The sequence below is a fragment of the Tachypleus tridentatus genome, chromosome 10, assembly GCF_004210375.1.
Source record: "Tachypleus tridentatus isolate NWPU-2018 chromosome 10, ASM421037v1, whole genome shotgun sequence".
NCBI classification, from domain to species: domain Eukaryota; kingdom Metazoa; phylum Arthropoda; class Merostomata; order Xiphosura; family Limulidae; genus Tachypleus; species Tachypleus tridentatus.
The window spans coordinates 166,997,702-167,012,038 of record NC_134834.1 but is presented as its reverse complement, the minus strand read 5'-3'; the positions used below and the strand labels follow the sequence as shown (position 1 = coordinate 167,012,038).

The following is a 14,337-nucleotide window of genomic DNA, read 5'->3' as shown; positions in this document are numbered from 1 at the left end:
AACTGGGCTTTGATACCAGTGATTGGCAGAACATAGGTAGCCCATTTATGCTTAAATTTAAACCAAACAAACCCTCATTATGTTAACAAAATGTGAAATCATTCAAGTATTTCTGAGTAACTTTTCGCAGAAAAGCATATTATTAGAAAGTGAATTGAAAAGCTACATCAAGTTTTTTGCTGTTTGTGATAAAAGGTTGTAGTAGCAGAATAGATGTTTTTCTTGTGACGAACCTTTGAACTAAAGTTAATTTGAATCCGTTAAATTTTCAAGCCAATCATCTTTAATGCAGAACTCAAGATTTCAGATTCAGATTAATTTCTTGAAAAGGGAGTTTCTTAGAAAAAATGCAGTATTTTGATGTCTACGAATAAGAAACGCCGTTGTATGATTGAATCTTTGGATATTTTAGAAGAGGAAAGCTAGCTAGTTTGAAAACCTAATAAAAATAGTTTGGAGCAATTTTTATAGGATATTATGAATAGAAAGTTTGCAAACGACAATTTATTTAGAAACTATGGTAGAAAACTAAAACAGGCCACTTTTTAATTTTGTGAATTAGTTTGAAATCACAGATCTGAAAACAAAATTTAGTTGATTATCAGAATGTATAATAATGAATTAATAGCTTTCTCAAATTTTGAGGCACTTCCCAGTTCTTAAAATCCTTAAACCAATACTATATGCATTTGCTCAATTTCTTTGAAAAATTCATATAATCTTAGTTACATACATAATGTAATTTTTGAAAAGCCATCCTGTAATCTGAGTAATGGGCATTAAGTTGCTTTAAAATTGTGTAACTCTGAAATACTTTACGGTAATTTCTTGACTTTCAAGTCACGCCATTGACGTAAGCTCACTATACAATTGACCCTTTGTTTTCTAAGTGATATGTAGTAAGTGTGCCTTGATTGTTGTTCTTGTTTATTTCATCATATTTGTTGAAAAATTCAAATCCGGTTTCATAAAAATTAATGAAAAATTAAAATCCATATATTCTAAAATAGTATCGATTGTGTATGGATCACGTATACCAAGAAAGAGAGTGAGAGAAAAATTGATAAATCTATATATCATCCTTTTATTTTCCCGTGGAGAACAAGTTAGTTATTCCCCTCTGGCAAACAGGACGAGCCAAGGTGGGGAAAACATCCACATTCCATTCTCTTGTTCATCCGGCTTTGATTGGCTGTCAGATAGTTTTTGATGACGTCATCCGAATGCAATTTCAGCGATAATAAGCTATCCAAGATGGTGAATGTTAGTTATAAGTTGCGTAGTGGCGGGTGAAACCTTGTGAAATTTTACTGGTATTTGCTTGAAATATGCCTGTTGGACGCAATGATGATATTCCCTTACCCGATGGATGGGATATAGGAAGGGACTATGATGGAAAAATTTATTTTATCGACCATATCAATCATCAAACTACATGGATAGATCCCAGAGACAGGTAAGCACGGTGGTCCCCGCGTTACTTAAGTTTTGATATGCGTACCCCCTTGGCTTAACTCACAAGCTACAAGTAGTAGTAGTAGTATTCACCAGTAGTAGTACTGTTTTAGGTACTTACTGTTACTAGCCGTAGTTGTAATGTGGTATGTTTTATCTCGCTATTAATAGCATTTTAAGGAATTTACAAAAACGTACAACTTTAAGATTCTCATAATTAGAAAATTAATTTTCATTATTTTTATTTTGACACTTTTTTTTATTAAAACTAAACGTCCAAAAGAGATTCAGTTATTTCGGTATTTGTTAATATCCACGACCGCAGTAGTAATACTGTTGGTATTAAAAGCTTATTACTAATGAATAATAAGAAAATTAGTAAGTCGTAGGTCAAACAGTAACAAGCCAGGCCACATGCCAATGGGAGGGTGTAATGCGTTAAGGGTAAAGAATGGGGTTCCTTCATTCACTAAGCGTGCAAACCACTATGTGACCTTGCAGAATCTGTGTTCTACTTCTAGTTCAGCCTTTTTCCAAGAAAACATAATTTATTTCCTTATTTCATTTAATAAGATATCTTAATATTCTTATAATAACTTATGATACATTGAAAATAAAAAAATAAAAGTAGGGTATTTAACACCTTTTAAATATTTGATTTTTCTCCTTGATTTAATGATAAGTGCAACTAGGGCAGATTGTTCAAATTTCAGTCAAATTTTATATAAGGAATCAAGTTGATAGTTCCTGTCTATTTTTACCAAATAAAATTATTAAGATAACCTGAAAATTTTTATAGGATTGAAATGCATTATTTTGTAAAATTTTCACATGCATTTTTCGATAAACATAGTGTGTCATGTTTTGTCACTATAGCATAAATATAAAACATTTGGTGAAAGAGAGCCATTCAACCCATTAAATTCACCCAAATTATACAACATAAACATAAAAGAATACAAAGTACCAACATTTTTAACTTTATCTGAATTAACACTACACTTAATAGGAGAAAGAATATACATTATATGGAACAATGAGAGACACTTTGATCACAACTCCAAGAAGAGAAAAGAAAATTAAGTCCAGTCTTTATTTTTCAGTAAATTATTCAGTGTGTTACCAGATATCAAGAGTGATACACTGACGCATTTTATTTCTGAATGTTGTGACATCATAAACAACTTGGAGACCGTTTATGATACCATAGCTTACTTTTTACCGTTTACTTAAAAATCATGTTTTAGAATAATATACAAAATTTGTTAAAAACTAATCTACTTAAAAAACAAATTAAATAAAATAATTTGTCTTTTGCATATGAAGAAGAAAAATGTTGTTTCTTAGTTTTAATTTCCACTGCTGAGCATCTCTTCAAATCTCAATTCCTGCAGCTGCCCAGTGTCAAGTTAGGTTAAGAAGATGTGTTGTCTGTTTTTTTCAGGTCATTCTTCATGTAAAATTTAAGAGAGCTATGTATAATTATGTACCTTACCTATCAAACTCATATTGGTGTACAAAGAAACTGGGGAAAAATTAATACTTTAAAAGTTTCTAATTGGAACAAAAATACAACTGGAAATTAGGATGTGTGATAACCCGAATCATTGATTTCCATCTTAAAGGTTTTTTTGTTTATTTTTTTAACCAGCCTCAGCTACTGCTAGTGGCATTCAGTTTCACATGCTAATCATCCTGTTAGAAATATAAAATTGTTTTAACTGGAACCTAGCCTCTCATTTCCAAATTTTAAGATTATGTCCTCATTTCTTTGATATTCAGAACAATGAAATACAGGAACTTTGATCCTGTGGATTATTTTGAAAACTCTTGTGTTATGCTTTTTTTCTTAAGAGAAAATAAATTAATGAATCTAGTTAGTGATTTGTATGTATAGAGAATTACCTCTTTTTATTTGTATTCAGTATGTCTGTAAATACACCTTCAAATTCTTTAGTTTTACTTGTTGCATGACATTGGACTTCATTTGTTTACTAGCAAAGAAAATAAAAATAATTGACCTGAAATTTCTTTCATCATTCTGAGATCCCTTTTTAAAAAAAAATAGATATTACATTGCCTTCCTTCCAATCACCATGATTTTTTTCCTCTGCGTTTTAAAAGCTTCTGAAAGATTTCAGTTAAAACCCTACAAGCTCATTATTTCGCTGCTTTTAAAATATTAGAATAAAGTTTCAGCTGGCTCAGAAGCTTTATTATCCAGGTAGTTTCTCAGTTTATTTACTATAGGTTTCTCATTATAATAATTTGTACTAAAGATATTAACAAATTCTTTACTGCTTCAACCATGAACTGCTCCTCAACAGATCCAATGCATATTCTTTGACTTTTATGGCAAACAAATTTGGATATAGTTTTCTCAAATTACAGTGTAGTACCCAGAATATTCATATATCAAATCTTTATTTCCCCACTGTAGACATATCATCTGCTGAACTAAATCACTTATAATGTTCTACTCGCCATAAAAATTGATCTGTCTTTATAGCTCTGATTTTTAAAATATTAAAGGAACAAATAAAGACTTAGAGTATTGTGATAGAAACAAACACATGTAGTACCATCAAATATTATTACTTAAGTTTCTAACTGTAATACTTTTGTAGAAGAATAATCTCAATTCCCAAAATATAAACATTTTACCCTTGATATTCAGGTATGTATATTACAATATTCTAGCTCTTTCACCTTCATCTTTCATACTTTAAGGAGACCAAAGTGTACATTTTCTCTCCAAATGATGCCTTACCAATATCTTATGCATGGCTAAAAAAACCTTTTTTTTCTTTCTTATTTCTATATAAATTTCTCAAAGCTCAATCTACTCTTTCATTAGAACTGAACATTAGAAGGGCTTCAAGCTTTTACTAACAATTAAACCTATGTTGTTTACCTTTTGTCTTTCAAAACATCAGTGCTTTTTACATACATTAAATCCTTTCCACATTTGTGTACTTTTGTGTGCATTACATTTACTAATTCTGTTCCAGATTGTACTGATTAAAAAAATAATTGAGACATTTACTTAATTATTATTCATATGTATGGTGTAATGGATTTACCAAGAAAACAAATGGTTCTGATATGAATATTTGTATAGTATAAAGTCACTTGAATGATACAAAGAAAACTGACCGTTTGATTTGATTTTAAGAGATTAAATGTTTACTTTGTAGAATTTTTTTTATTCCCTTTATCACAGAAAGAATATTGAGTTTTCTTGGAAATAAAACACTGAAAATATGTTTTGGCTGAAAGCAACAAATCACTAGAACTTGACTTAAATACTTAGGTATTTGATTTTAGTTGTTGGTTAACATATGGAAAACAAGGGACCATTTGGTTCTTTAAGATTCTTCCTTTACACCAACTTCTGATATATATATAGACAAAAATTTAAACCTTTCTTTTTAATTTTTCATGACATCAGCAGTTCCTTTCTTAAATGCTCCCTCTTAAGGTGCTGGTCTCTCACTTGCAACACAAGTTCATTTAATAAGTTAATTACTTGTATTCTTCACTGGAGACTAGCCTGTCTTTCTAAGTTTCAACAGCTGATCTTCATCATTCTTTCTTCAGGATACATAATACAAAATTGGAGGCCTTTATCAAATTGATCTCTTAAATAATCGTGTAAAATTTTAAAATAATACCTCGTGTTTTTCTTATCTGAAAAGAAAAGGAAGTTAAGGATGTAATCTATTATCATAATATAATCCTGCTATTTCTTGAATTATCTTTTCCAATGAATCACTATCCTTTATTAGATAAAGAAATAAACCACACATAGTATTACAAATAAGGCATAACTAGTAATTTGTTTAAAGATGTAATTACTTCCTTTAAATTGTAATAATTATGTCTGTAAATAAATGTATGTTTTGAAATTTGTTAGCTTTACTACTGACCATAAAGCACTGCCCTGATGGTTCGATTGAGTGTATTGTAGTCAAGGTTCATTGCTTCATTTATGCTGTTGAGTGGGTTTCAAACTGCATTAAATTTATAACCCAAATTCATTATCTTGCATTTATTATAATTAGAAGTTGTTTTTCAGTTATTTATGTGATTCACCAGTTCATCCAATCCATTCTTTAGTACTTCAACATCCTCAATATAGCTTGAAATGCTTACAAGATTAACTTCATTGTGACAGGTCATGGGTCAAACAAAGACCATGTTGTACCTCATTTGTCAACTCTCATTCAAAATTTTATTTAACTACTATTTTAGGAATGTATGGCAATAAATTTGGTATCAAGTTGTATATTATGATTCAAATTTTAGTATTATACATTATTCTGTTTCTTAACTTAAAAGTAAATATAAAAACAACAACAGCACTTAAACAGCACTTTTTAAGTGTTGCATGGTGTGTGGAATGCAGCATTGACTCAAATGTTTGTGATGTCCAAATACAGTCTATAGTTTCTTATGAGTTAGGAACTAAAATTACTAGTATTGAGAAGTTAGAATATTAGTTAAGAACATCCTGTCTTTTCTATTTACTGAAATATTACTCATACTGAATCAAACACATTGGCCCTGCTCACCTCTTTCCTTTTTTTGAAACACTCCTCTATATACACTTCCTTCTGGCTATGACATGTGAATAACCAATCAAAGTTCAGAATGTATTCTCGAGACAGCTGATATAGGTATTAGAACTTTAATTAAAATAAAGTACAAAACAACTTTTTGACCTTAGGTCATCTTCAGGTTAACAAAGAGAATACATTTTCACTTCAAATGGTTTCTCATCTTCAAGGAAAGACCAGAATGTCCCTCTAGCAGCTTTCTCACACATTTTCAAGTATTATGACATATCATTATTTCAGAACAAATCTTTAAACTAGTAATTTGTCTTTAGTCAGCTCAAAATCCCATTTTTTAGACCCAAATACAGCTTAGTTACTAGGCTTAATATATTATAGTGAAATTCTGTATTATCAATATAGTAATTTATTATTTTTTGTTAGTTAAATGTGTATACAAAATCTGAAAACATTATTTCATTTCACATCCTCAATGTGCAAAATTTTATAAGGCTTAGCAATCTGTGGCAAGCAGTGAATGAGAACAGAGGTCATAACTAGAAAGGATGATTGTTTTACTTCTTTATTTACTGTTCTATGTTTTAAAAAAAGTTTAAGAACTTTTTGTAAGTAGTAAAAATGTATATGCATATTTAATATAACAGAAATGTGGCTACATTTGTTTCCAAAATAGCAGTCCACTAAATGACGGGTCACTTTGTAAGGCCAGTTTTATATTCTTGAGTATGATGGCATGAGTACACGTACTTTGTCATTGCAGCTTTTATAGTGTTAGCTAGACATTGCTGAAAGAACAATATAATAAATATATATAAATGTATAATGTTATGTAGTGTAAGCTATTTTGAGTAAACATTTTTGTTTTCATGTTATAATTTGTAGTCATTCTAGAAAAAACAATTGCATTAACTTTCAAATTTTTTATGGAGGTTACCACATCGCTCAGATTGAACTGACCCCTACAGAGCTAGTGAAAATAATACATAAAATATAAATATTTTTCCTAAAAAACAAATTGTATAATTACTGTGATGTTGTTAAGGTGTTGTAAAGCTTTTGCTTGTAGAATTTGAAAATATGCTGATGCATAAGTATTTTTAATCATAAAATCAAAATTACTTTGGATAGTCAACATCCAGAATGAAAAAAAGTACAAGATAATTTTTAATTAAAAAATGTTAATATTTAATTTTAAAAACCTGATATTTTGTGTTCAAAAGCCTTATAATGTTTATTAATAATCTGCAAAATTGTGTAAAGCAGTTGATACGTTATTACAAATTATGGTATAAATACTTTCATGGTCACAAACTAGGTGGATTTTACCCAACTAGTAATGGAACGGTTAATGGCCTCAATCATTAATGTAAATGTTGAAGGTAGTGGACAGTCTATCTATAGTTAATGTGTACATTTTCATGAATAATTCAAATTTTAGAGGTAATTACTACGAACTTGTAATACTTAGATGCATACTTGTGCTCATTGCAAAAGAATATAATGGAAAATGAAGTATGAAAAAATAATCAGCTCATTGAGGTCATGCCATGTTTATGATAAAAAAAAAAAAAAAAAAACAGGCCAGATTTAATTAATTTCTTTGCATCCCTGTATTTATCCTGTAAAGTCAAGAATAATTCAAATTAATTACATGTATCATATCATTTTGCATCTCATTACTCCAGTAAATAACTGTATAAAAGCAGTAAATTATTTCACTTAAGCTTTCTAAATCTGAGCATCCAGTTAGATAGCTAACTTGTTATGGTTTTTCTCGCTGGTTGTGAAACATACAAATTTTTTTCCTGCAGTTAAGGAGTATTATGGTTGATATTATTGGACTTACTGACTCTGTCATTCACTTGTTTATGTCTTATTTGCTTATCTAAAAGGGGTAAATAGCCATATAATGTTTTATAATATTATTTTCATACAGTATAGATACAACAGAAAAGTTTATCAGTTTTGGATGAGTAGAAGGGCTTTCTAACAAAATAATTTTATTTACTTGTATGTAAATCTTAAGTTTACAACTGCTAGATTGGAGCAAAGGCCATAATGAGTTAATTTAGTAACTGATAACAAATTCAGTCCATAAAAACTGAAACTGCACTTTGAAATTTACCTTATACAAAACATCACAGTGCAAGTATTTATTACTGGAAGTTTTAATTGAAGCTTTTGGCAGTCTGACAACTATATGTATTGATTTCAATAGAGGGTCTTTTACAAAGCACTGCTCTGTTTAGTGTACACTTGCCTAGAACAGTCACATGTTGTATCAAGTGCATCTATAAAGCATAGGACTTGCAAGGGCATGTATAACCTCAAGGTTACATCCTAGCATATTATTTCAATGAAAAAAAAAATGTATGGTTACTTCAAGGTAGACAACCAGTATATTGTTTCACATGAAATTACTGTGGCATATGTTTTCTTTGAAAATCTCAAAATGCATTTTAATCTCCTTAATAAAAGATATTCAAAAGCCCTTAAAACAGTTTCTTCTACAAATTTATCCAAAAACATTGAGAGAAAGAGGAATGACAAAGAGCTTGCATTTAGGCTTACATAACTCTCTTATATGTATTTAACTCCAGTTTTCAAGATCCTATAGTCTTGTATCCGTACAGTTATTTGCTGAGAAATCTGAAATGCTTCTTGTGCTGTTGAAAAGCTAAGTCATCTGTAGTTTTTTTTTCCTTTTCACTATGTCAGTACTTCTGAAATTGTAACAGTTTGAAATAAAAAGTAATGTCTCTACTAGAACTTGAACCTGAGCTCACTAATGTCTTTGTATCAGTGTTTAATCAAGTGAACTAGAAAGGGTTCAAGTCTAAACCAGATAACTTTACACCTAGTTCATTATAGTAAGAAAACAAATTTAAGTTACATTACAATATTTATGCAAGATTTTATTTTTCTTTGTACTGCTTAATTTAATATGAAAAAACAACAAAACTATCTCTTTAAAAATAAATTGTTATATCTTTATAAGTAAATAACAGAATTTAAAGAAACAGTTGCTAAACCCATTATTATAGCAATTAAGTGGCAGCAAATGGCCTACTTGTCCCTCAAGGCTTTTGCACCCATTAAACAAAATTGGAAATACCACAGTCTTTCTCTTACATTTATTACATCTAATACATTTGATAAGTGAACCTTTATGCTTGAGAAAGTATATCTGTCTAAGCTGAGGATGGTGATTTCTATCCTTTATGTTCCCTTGTCCAATCATTTTCACATAAAATTAAAAAAAAATATCATATTGATACTATCAGTTCTCTCAGTAATCTTAGAACATCTTAATCAGATCCCCTCAAACACCTCTTTTTTCAGTGGAAAGCAATTTCAGAGGACTGAAGTTGTCCTGTTGTAGTCATCTTTCCATCTAAATTAACTAAATACTGTATGTTTTGTGTTATTGGAACTAATTTTACATATATTTCTGAAACTTAGGATGTAATATACAAGATGTGCATTAAAGTAATTACAAGAATAAAATATTAATTTTATGAAAAATAAGAAAAGTCGGTACTTAAGGTGTGTTTTCATTGCAACATTTCTGTGGAGAAAGGATTTTGGATTCAGAGAGCATATGTTGTTTTCACCATAAATTTAGCTTGAATTTGACATTTTAATTTATTGGCAATCAGTAGTCTGTACCTATTGTCCAAGGTCAAAATTACACCACCAACATAAGAAAATTATAAACTTGTAGTCATTTTTCAGTTTTCTTTTTTAAATATTCTAAACCTGTAGGAGGAATGTTTAAGTGGTTCTGAACAAAATTGTACTAATTTGAACACTTTAATCAATACATGCTTTATTGATTTCAGCCAATCACAGTTTCTCAGTATCATTTGTCATAGTGTTATATAAATTGCTTTTATCTCAGTTTGAAAAGTCAGTGTTGTGATCTAAACATGTAATGAAAGTTTTTTTTATATTTTTTTTGTTACATTAAATTCTGTTTATAAACCAATATGTCTTCCATTTTAATAGACTTGTGTAGCGATCTGAACAGGGTAATAAAACCTTAGTCTGGTAAATGTTGCAAGAGGGAAAGATATTTCTGAACAACTTCCACCACAACTACAGTTGTTATTCTTTTAAAACTTTCCATGGCATTTCATACTTCATTTGAATTATGATATTGCTGTATAATATGAAATAAATATTTTTATAGAAGCACTGAGGTTGAGAATTGTTAGGCTTAATTTAATCGCTTTGCATCTAACCATATTAAGTTGTGCCTGCAAAGTTGCTGTTTTCAGTCTATTTACATTAGGCCTTAATGGTCAGAGCAACTGCTTTAATAGTTAAAAAAAAGTTACTGAATAGATACATATCATATGTAAATAAAATAATAAAAAATAGTTTTAAAACTTATCAAATGAAACTTTCTACTACTTCACTAACACTTGTAAAACAGTCAATTGCATATGATTTTGATATGGTGAAAAGTTACTTTTATGATATGTTACTGATAGTAAAGACTGAAACTGTGTGTGTCTGGTGTTTTCCTGATCACAACAAAGACAAAATAACAGATTTATAAATAATGTGTTTTTTATTTTACAGAAGGTGCATCGTCTGTAGAAAGTTCTCCAAATTTTCAAGCAACTTCATCCAGTACTCTAGTGTTTTTGTTTGTTTGTTTTTGCCTTTGAATAAAACATACCTTGCAACAGATGTACCAGCTGAACAATCTGGTTATTTTAAAGTTAACTGTGCAATATGTCAGTTTCTGTGTAGTAGCCGACACAGCAATATAACAAAGGGAATGTCAAACAATTAAATGTTTTCTGAATTTAGTTTCATTTTACTTCCATAATATTTTAATATTAAAATATTCTTGACTGAGAGTTATGATTCACACATGGTTAATTTCTAAACACTAAATTTTCAAACATATAGGGTCAGCTCCTGATAAAAAGTAGCAATTAGTTTACCAATGTTAAGATTATTATTGCATTTTTGTGATATCTTTAGTTAGTTGGCCTTGCTTAATATCTAACCACATAGTATTCAGTCCTTTTTAATGTCACACAGCTATAATCATTTCATGTATTATTATTCACCTGAAAGCCTGATAAGTGTTTGTCATAGTTTATTTATCTTTAGATTATATGAATTCAAGCTTTGATAATGTGTTGAATGACTATATTTCTGTCTACTTTACACTTGTAATGTCTTTTTAGTTTCAGGTTTCAGATAGACCATTTGTGCCTCTACCATCCTGTAAAACCTTTGCTGAGCTTACTAGTTTGATTGTTGTTTACTGGTTAAACATTTATTTTCTTGTTTGTTTTTTCTTGACATATAAATTGGGAAATATTAGACTCAAACCATGAGGGAGAAAGTTTGTTGGAAACTGTTTAAAATGGTTTTATTTTCCAATTGACCAAGGAAACCACTAGGTGCAATGCCATTTTAGATTTAACTTTTGATATAGAAATGGTTGAAAGTGGAAATTGAGGAACATCATGTGCAAGTGATCTTGACTGTATCAGGTTCAGTGTCTTACTGCACATGGAGATCAGGAATAATTATACTTTGGTTGCTAATTCAAAAAAGCAAATTTTGAAGAGATATGACAAGAAGTATTGTTTGTGAATTGGGCAGCTGAGATGTTAATCAAACTTGTAAATTTTTTAAATGTTCAAGATAAAGAAAAATATAGCTTTAACCAAAATCCAGGTTGGCACACAAATGATGTATAAAGGATAAAACTATAAGCATCACATATTTAATAAATTTCAATTAATTGGTATGATGGAAGATTTAGAACATTACAGAAGATCAAAAGAAGTAGTCAAATAGAAAAGTTGAACATCAAATAGAATGTTTGAAAAGAAGTTTCCTGAAAATGGAAAAATAACATTAAGAATTTCTTTAAGTATATTAAGGATAAACAAAATATTAGAATTAGAGTAGTGCATTCAAGATGTAGGGTAAAGGATACTTGTACCTAGTAGTAATGAGATGGCTGAGTTATTAAATTCTGCTTTTTGTTCAGTTTCTACTAATGACAATTTAAGCACTATTCCACATCTTGACCAGTTGATAAGTTGAAACAAGATGATCACATTAATTCTGAGCTTAAGGAAAAGTTGTGAAGTGTAAAAAATAATAAAACTCCTGGGCCAGATAATATTTCCACAAGGGTTTTGAAGCAGTTAAGGATTGAATATGTGAACCAGTTGCTACTATTTTTCATAAGTTCTTGAATAATGGGCAGGTGCCAGAGGATGAGAAGTTGATTATTGTTACTTCTTTTTCCAAGGAAAGTGATAAAAAAATTGTCCTATTAACTATAGGCCTATTAGTCTTATGTAAATTGTGGGAAAGAGTTTTAGAAAATTTGATGAAAGATCCTTTGCAAAGTTGTTTTACAAAGTTTACAATTTTACTGGATAGTCAACATAGTTTCATTGTGGCAAAATCTTTTGATATTCTTTGAAAAGGTTACTGCTTATCTAGATGAGGGTGATGGTGTAGATTGGTGTATCTGAATTTTCAGAAAACATTTGACAAGGCTTATAAAATATTATCTCTAGGCATTGAGGATAAGGTAACAAATTTGATAGAAGAGTGGCTGAATGGAATAAAGCAGAGGGTTGTTATAAATGGAGTTCAGTCAGACTTGATTATTGTCACAAGTGAGGTACCTAAGGGCTTATTCTTAAAACCTTTGTTATTTTTTATGTACATCAGTGACAGATAAAGGAATACTAAATAAATTAAATTTGCTGATGATAGGTTGTTGCTAACTGTAAAGAGGATGCTGCTGTTTTACAAAAGAGTTTAGATGAGTTAGTAAGTTGGGCAACTAAATGGTTGATGGGTTTTAATTATAGTAAATATGGGTTATCATAATTTAAATTATAAGTACTATGCTAGTTTGTCCTTTGTGATTGAAGAGGAGGATCTTTATCATCCATTGATTTTGTATATTTGTTGAAGATGTCTGGCATCATGAGGGTAAGATAGGGCACTTTTGGGTTCTGATAGTTACTTCCTATTGCTTTACATGCTGCACCCTTGTTCTGGGCTGTCAGGATGGCAATGATCTTAAAAGTGTTATGGAAACAAAGGTTCTTGATATAGTGGTTGATCAGTCTCTTAAGCCATTCAAGCAATCTACTGTTGCTAGTGGTACAGCAAAAATTTTTTATGTTGTATCTATAGAAGTTATAAATACAAGACTAAAAAGGATATAATCTCCCAATTAGGAAGATTATTTGCAATGTTGACAGTACATTTTTGTAATTTATATGGTATTAGGAACCCTATAACCAAACAGAATTATAGACTCACAAGACATTTAGTGTGTGTGTGTATATAGTTTAGATAAAGATGTGTTTAAAAACCAGCAAGATCCATATGGTAGTTTTAAATTGTTTTACTTTTAAGTTTTTAATGTGATTGATATAAAACTTGAGGATATGTAATAATGACATTTTGTGTGATTCCAGTGAATTTTAGTGTAGTCTCAAAATTTGGATCTTTTGCTCTTTAATGTAAGTGGAATAAATTAGTAGTGTTTGCAATATCAGTGCTACCACTGAAGGTGACATCAGAATTTTATATAACTTTATTAGTCATTATATCTGAAAGATGTGATAGTTTATGTCCATCTTGAAGAATAACTAAGTATTAGGAATATGATTTTGCAAATTATTGGTAATAACTGTTGTAGTCATAGATTCTAATTTTATTAGCTCTGTATCATTTTATACATTGTGTATAACAATAATATATCAAGATACTAAGATATTTGGTGTGATCAGGTTTGAATCCATAATCCTTGGTTTATTATAATGTTCTGAGGCTGATTGTTCAATGAACTATTAGGACTGAAGTCTCCAAACAAATAACTCTTCACCTTGATTGTTACAATTTCAATCCAACATCTAACTGCAGTTTTTCTGATGTTATAATTAATAGTGATGTGTCTGTCATTAATGTTGCTCCACTATCTGACAAACATATATGTCAGGTATTAAGGTTGAGGTTTGCCAATTTTCAATTTAAAGGCTTTTATTTGTACTTCTTTACAGTGTAGATATATAAAGTGTAGAGTAATTCTAAGCCCAACAGTAGGTGTCTGTGGCTTGTTAATGATACATTCAACAATAAATAAACAGCATGCACTCCACTTGTTTTTGGAATTATATATATATATTGGAAACTACTTTAGTGTGTGTTCAACAGATTCTTTACACTATAAGCTATCATAGGCATTTCACAAACCCTAAAAAAAAACTCTTCTTATTATCAAAAGTCAGTTGCATTA

General features: G+C 29.8%; 1 protein-coding gene across 2 annotated transcripts in view; it reads left to right on the top strand.

Moving 5' to 3' along the window:
• The first annotated feature begins 1,228 nt into the window (after nt 1-1,228).
• Nucleotides 1,229-14,337, top strand: part of LOC143230866 (protein kibra-like) — a 42,547-nt gene continuing 29,438 nt past the window's right edge. For both annotated transcript variants that reach the window (XM_076465146.1, XM_076465145.1), the window contains exon 1: nt 1,229-1,456. In XM_076465146.1, the coding sequence (XP_076321261.1) occupies nt 1,329-1,456 (128 nt within the window). In that variant the 5' untranslated portion in view covers nt 1,229-1,328. The remainder of the gene's footprint in view (nt 1,457-14,337) is intronic.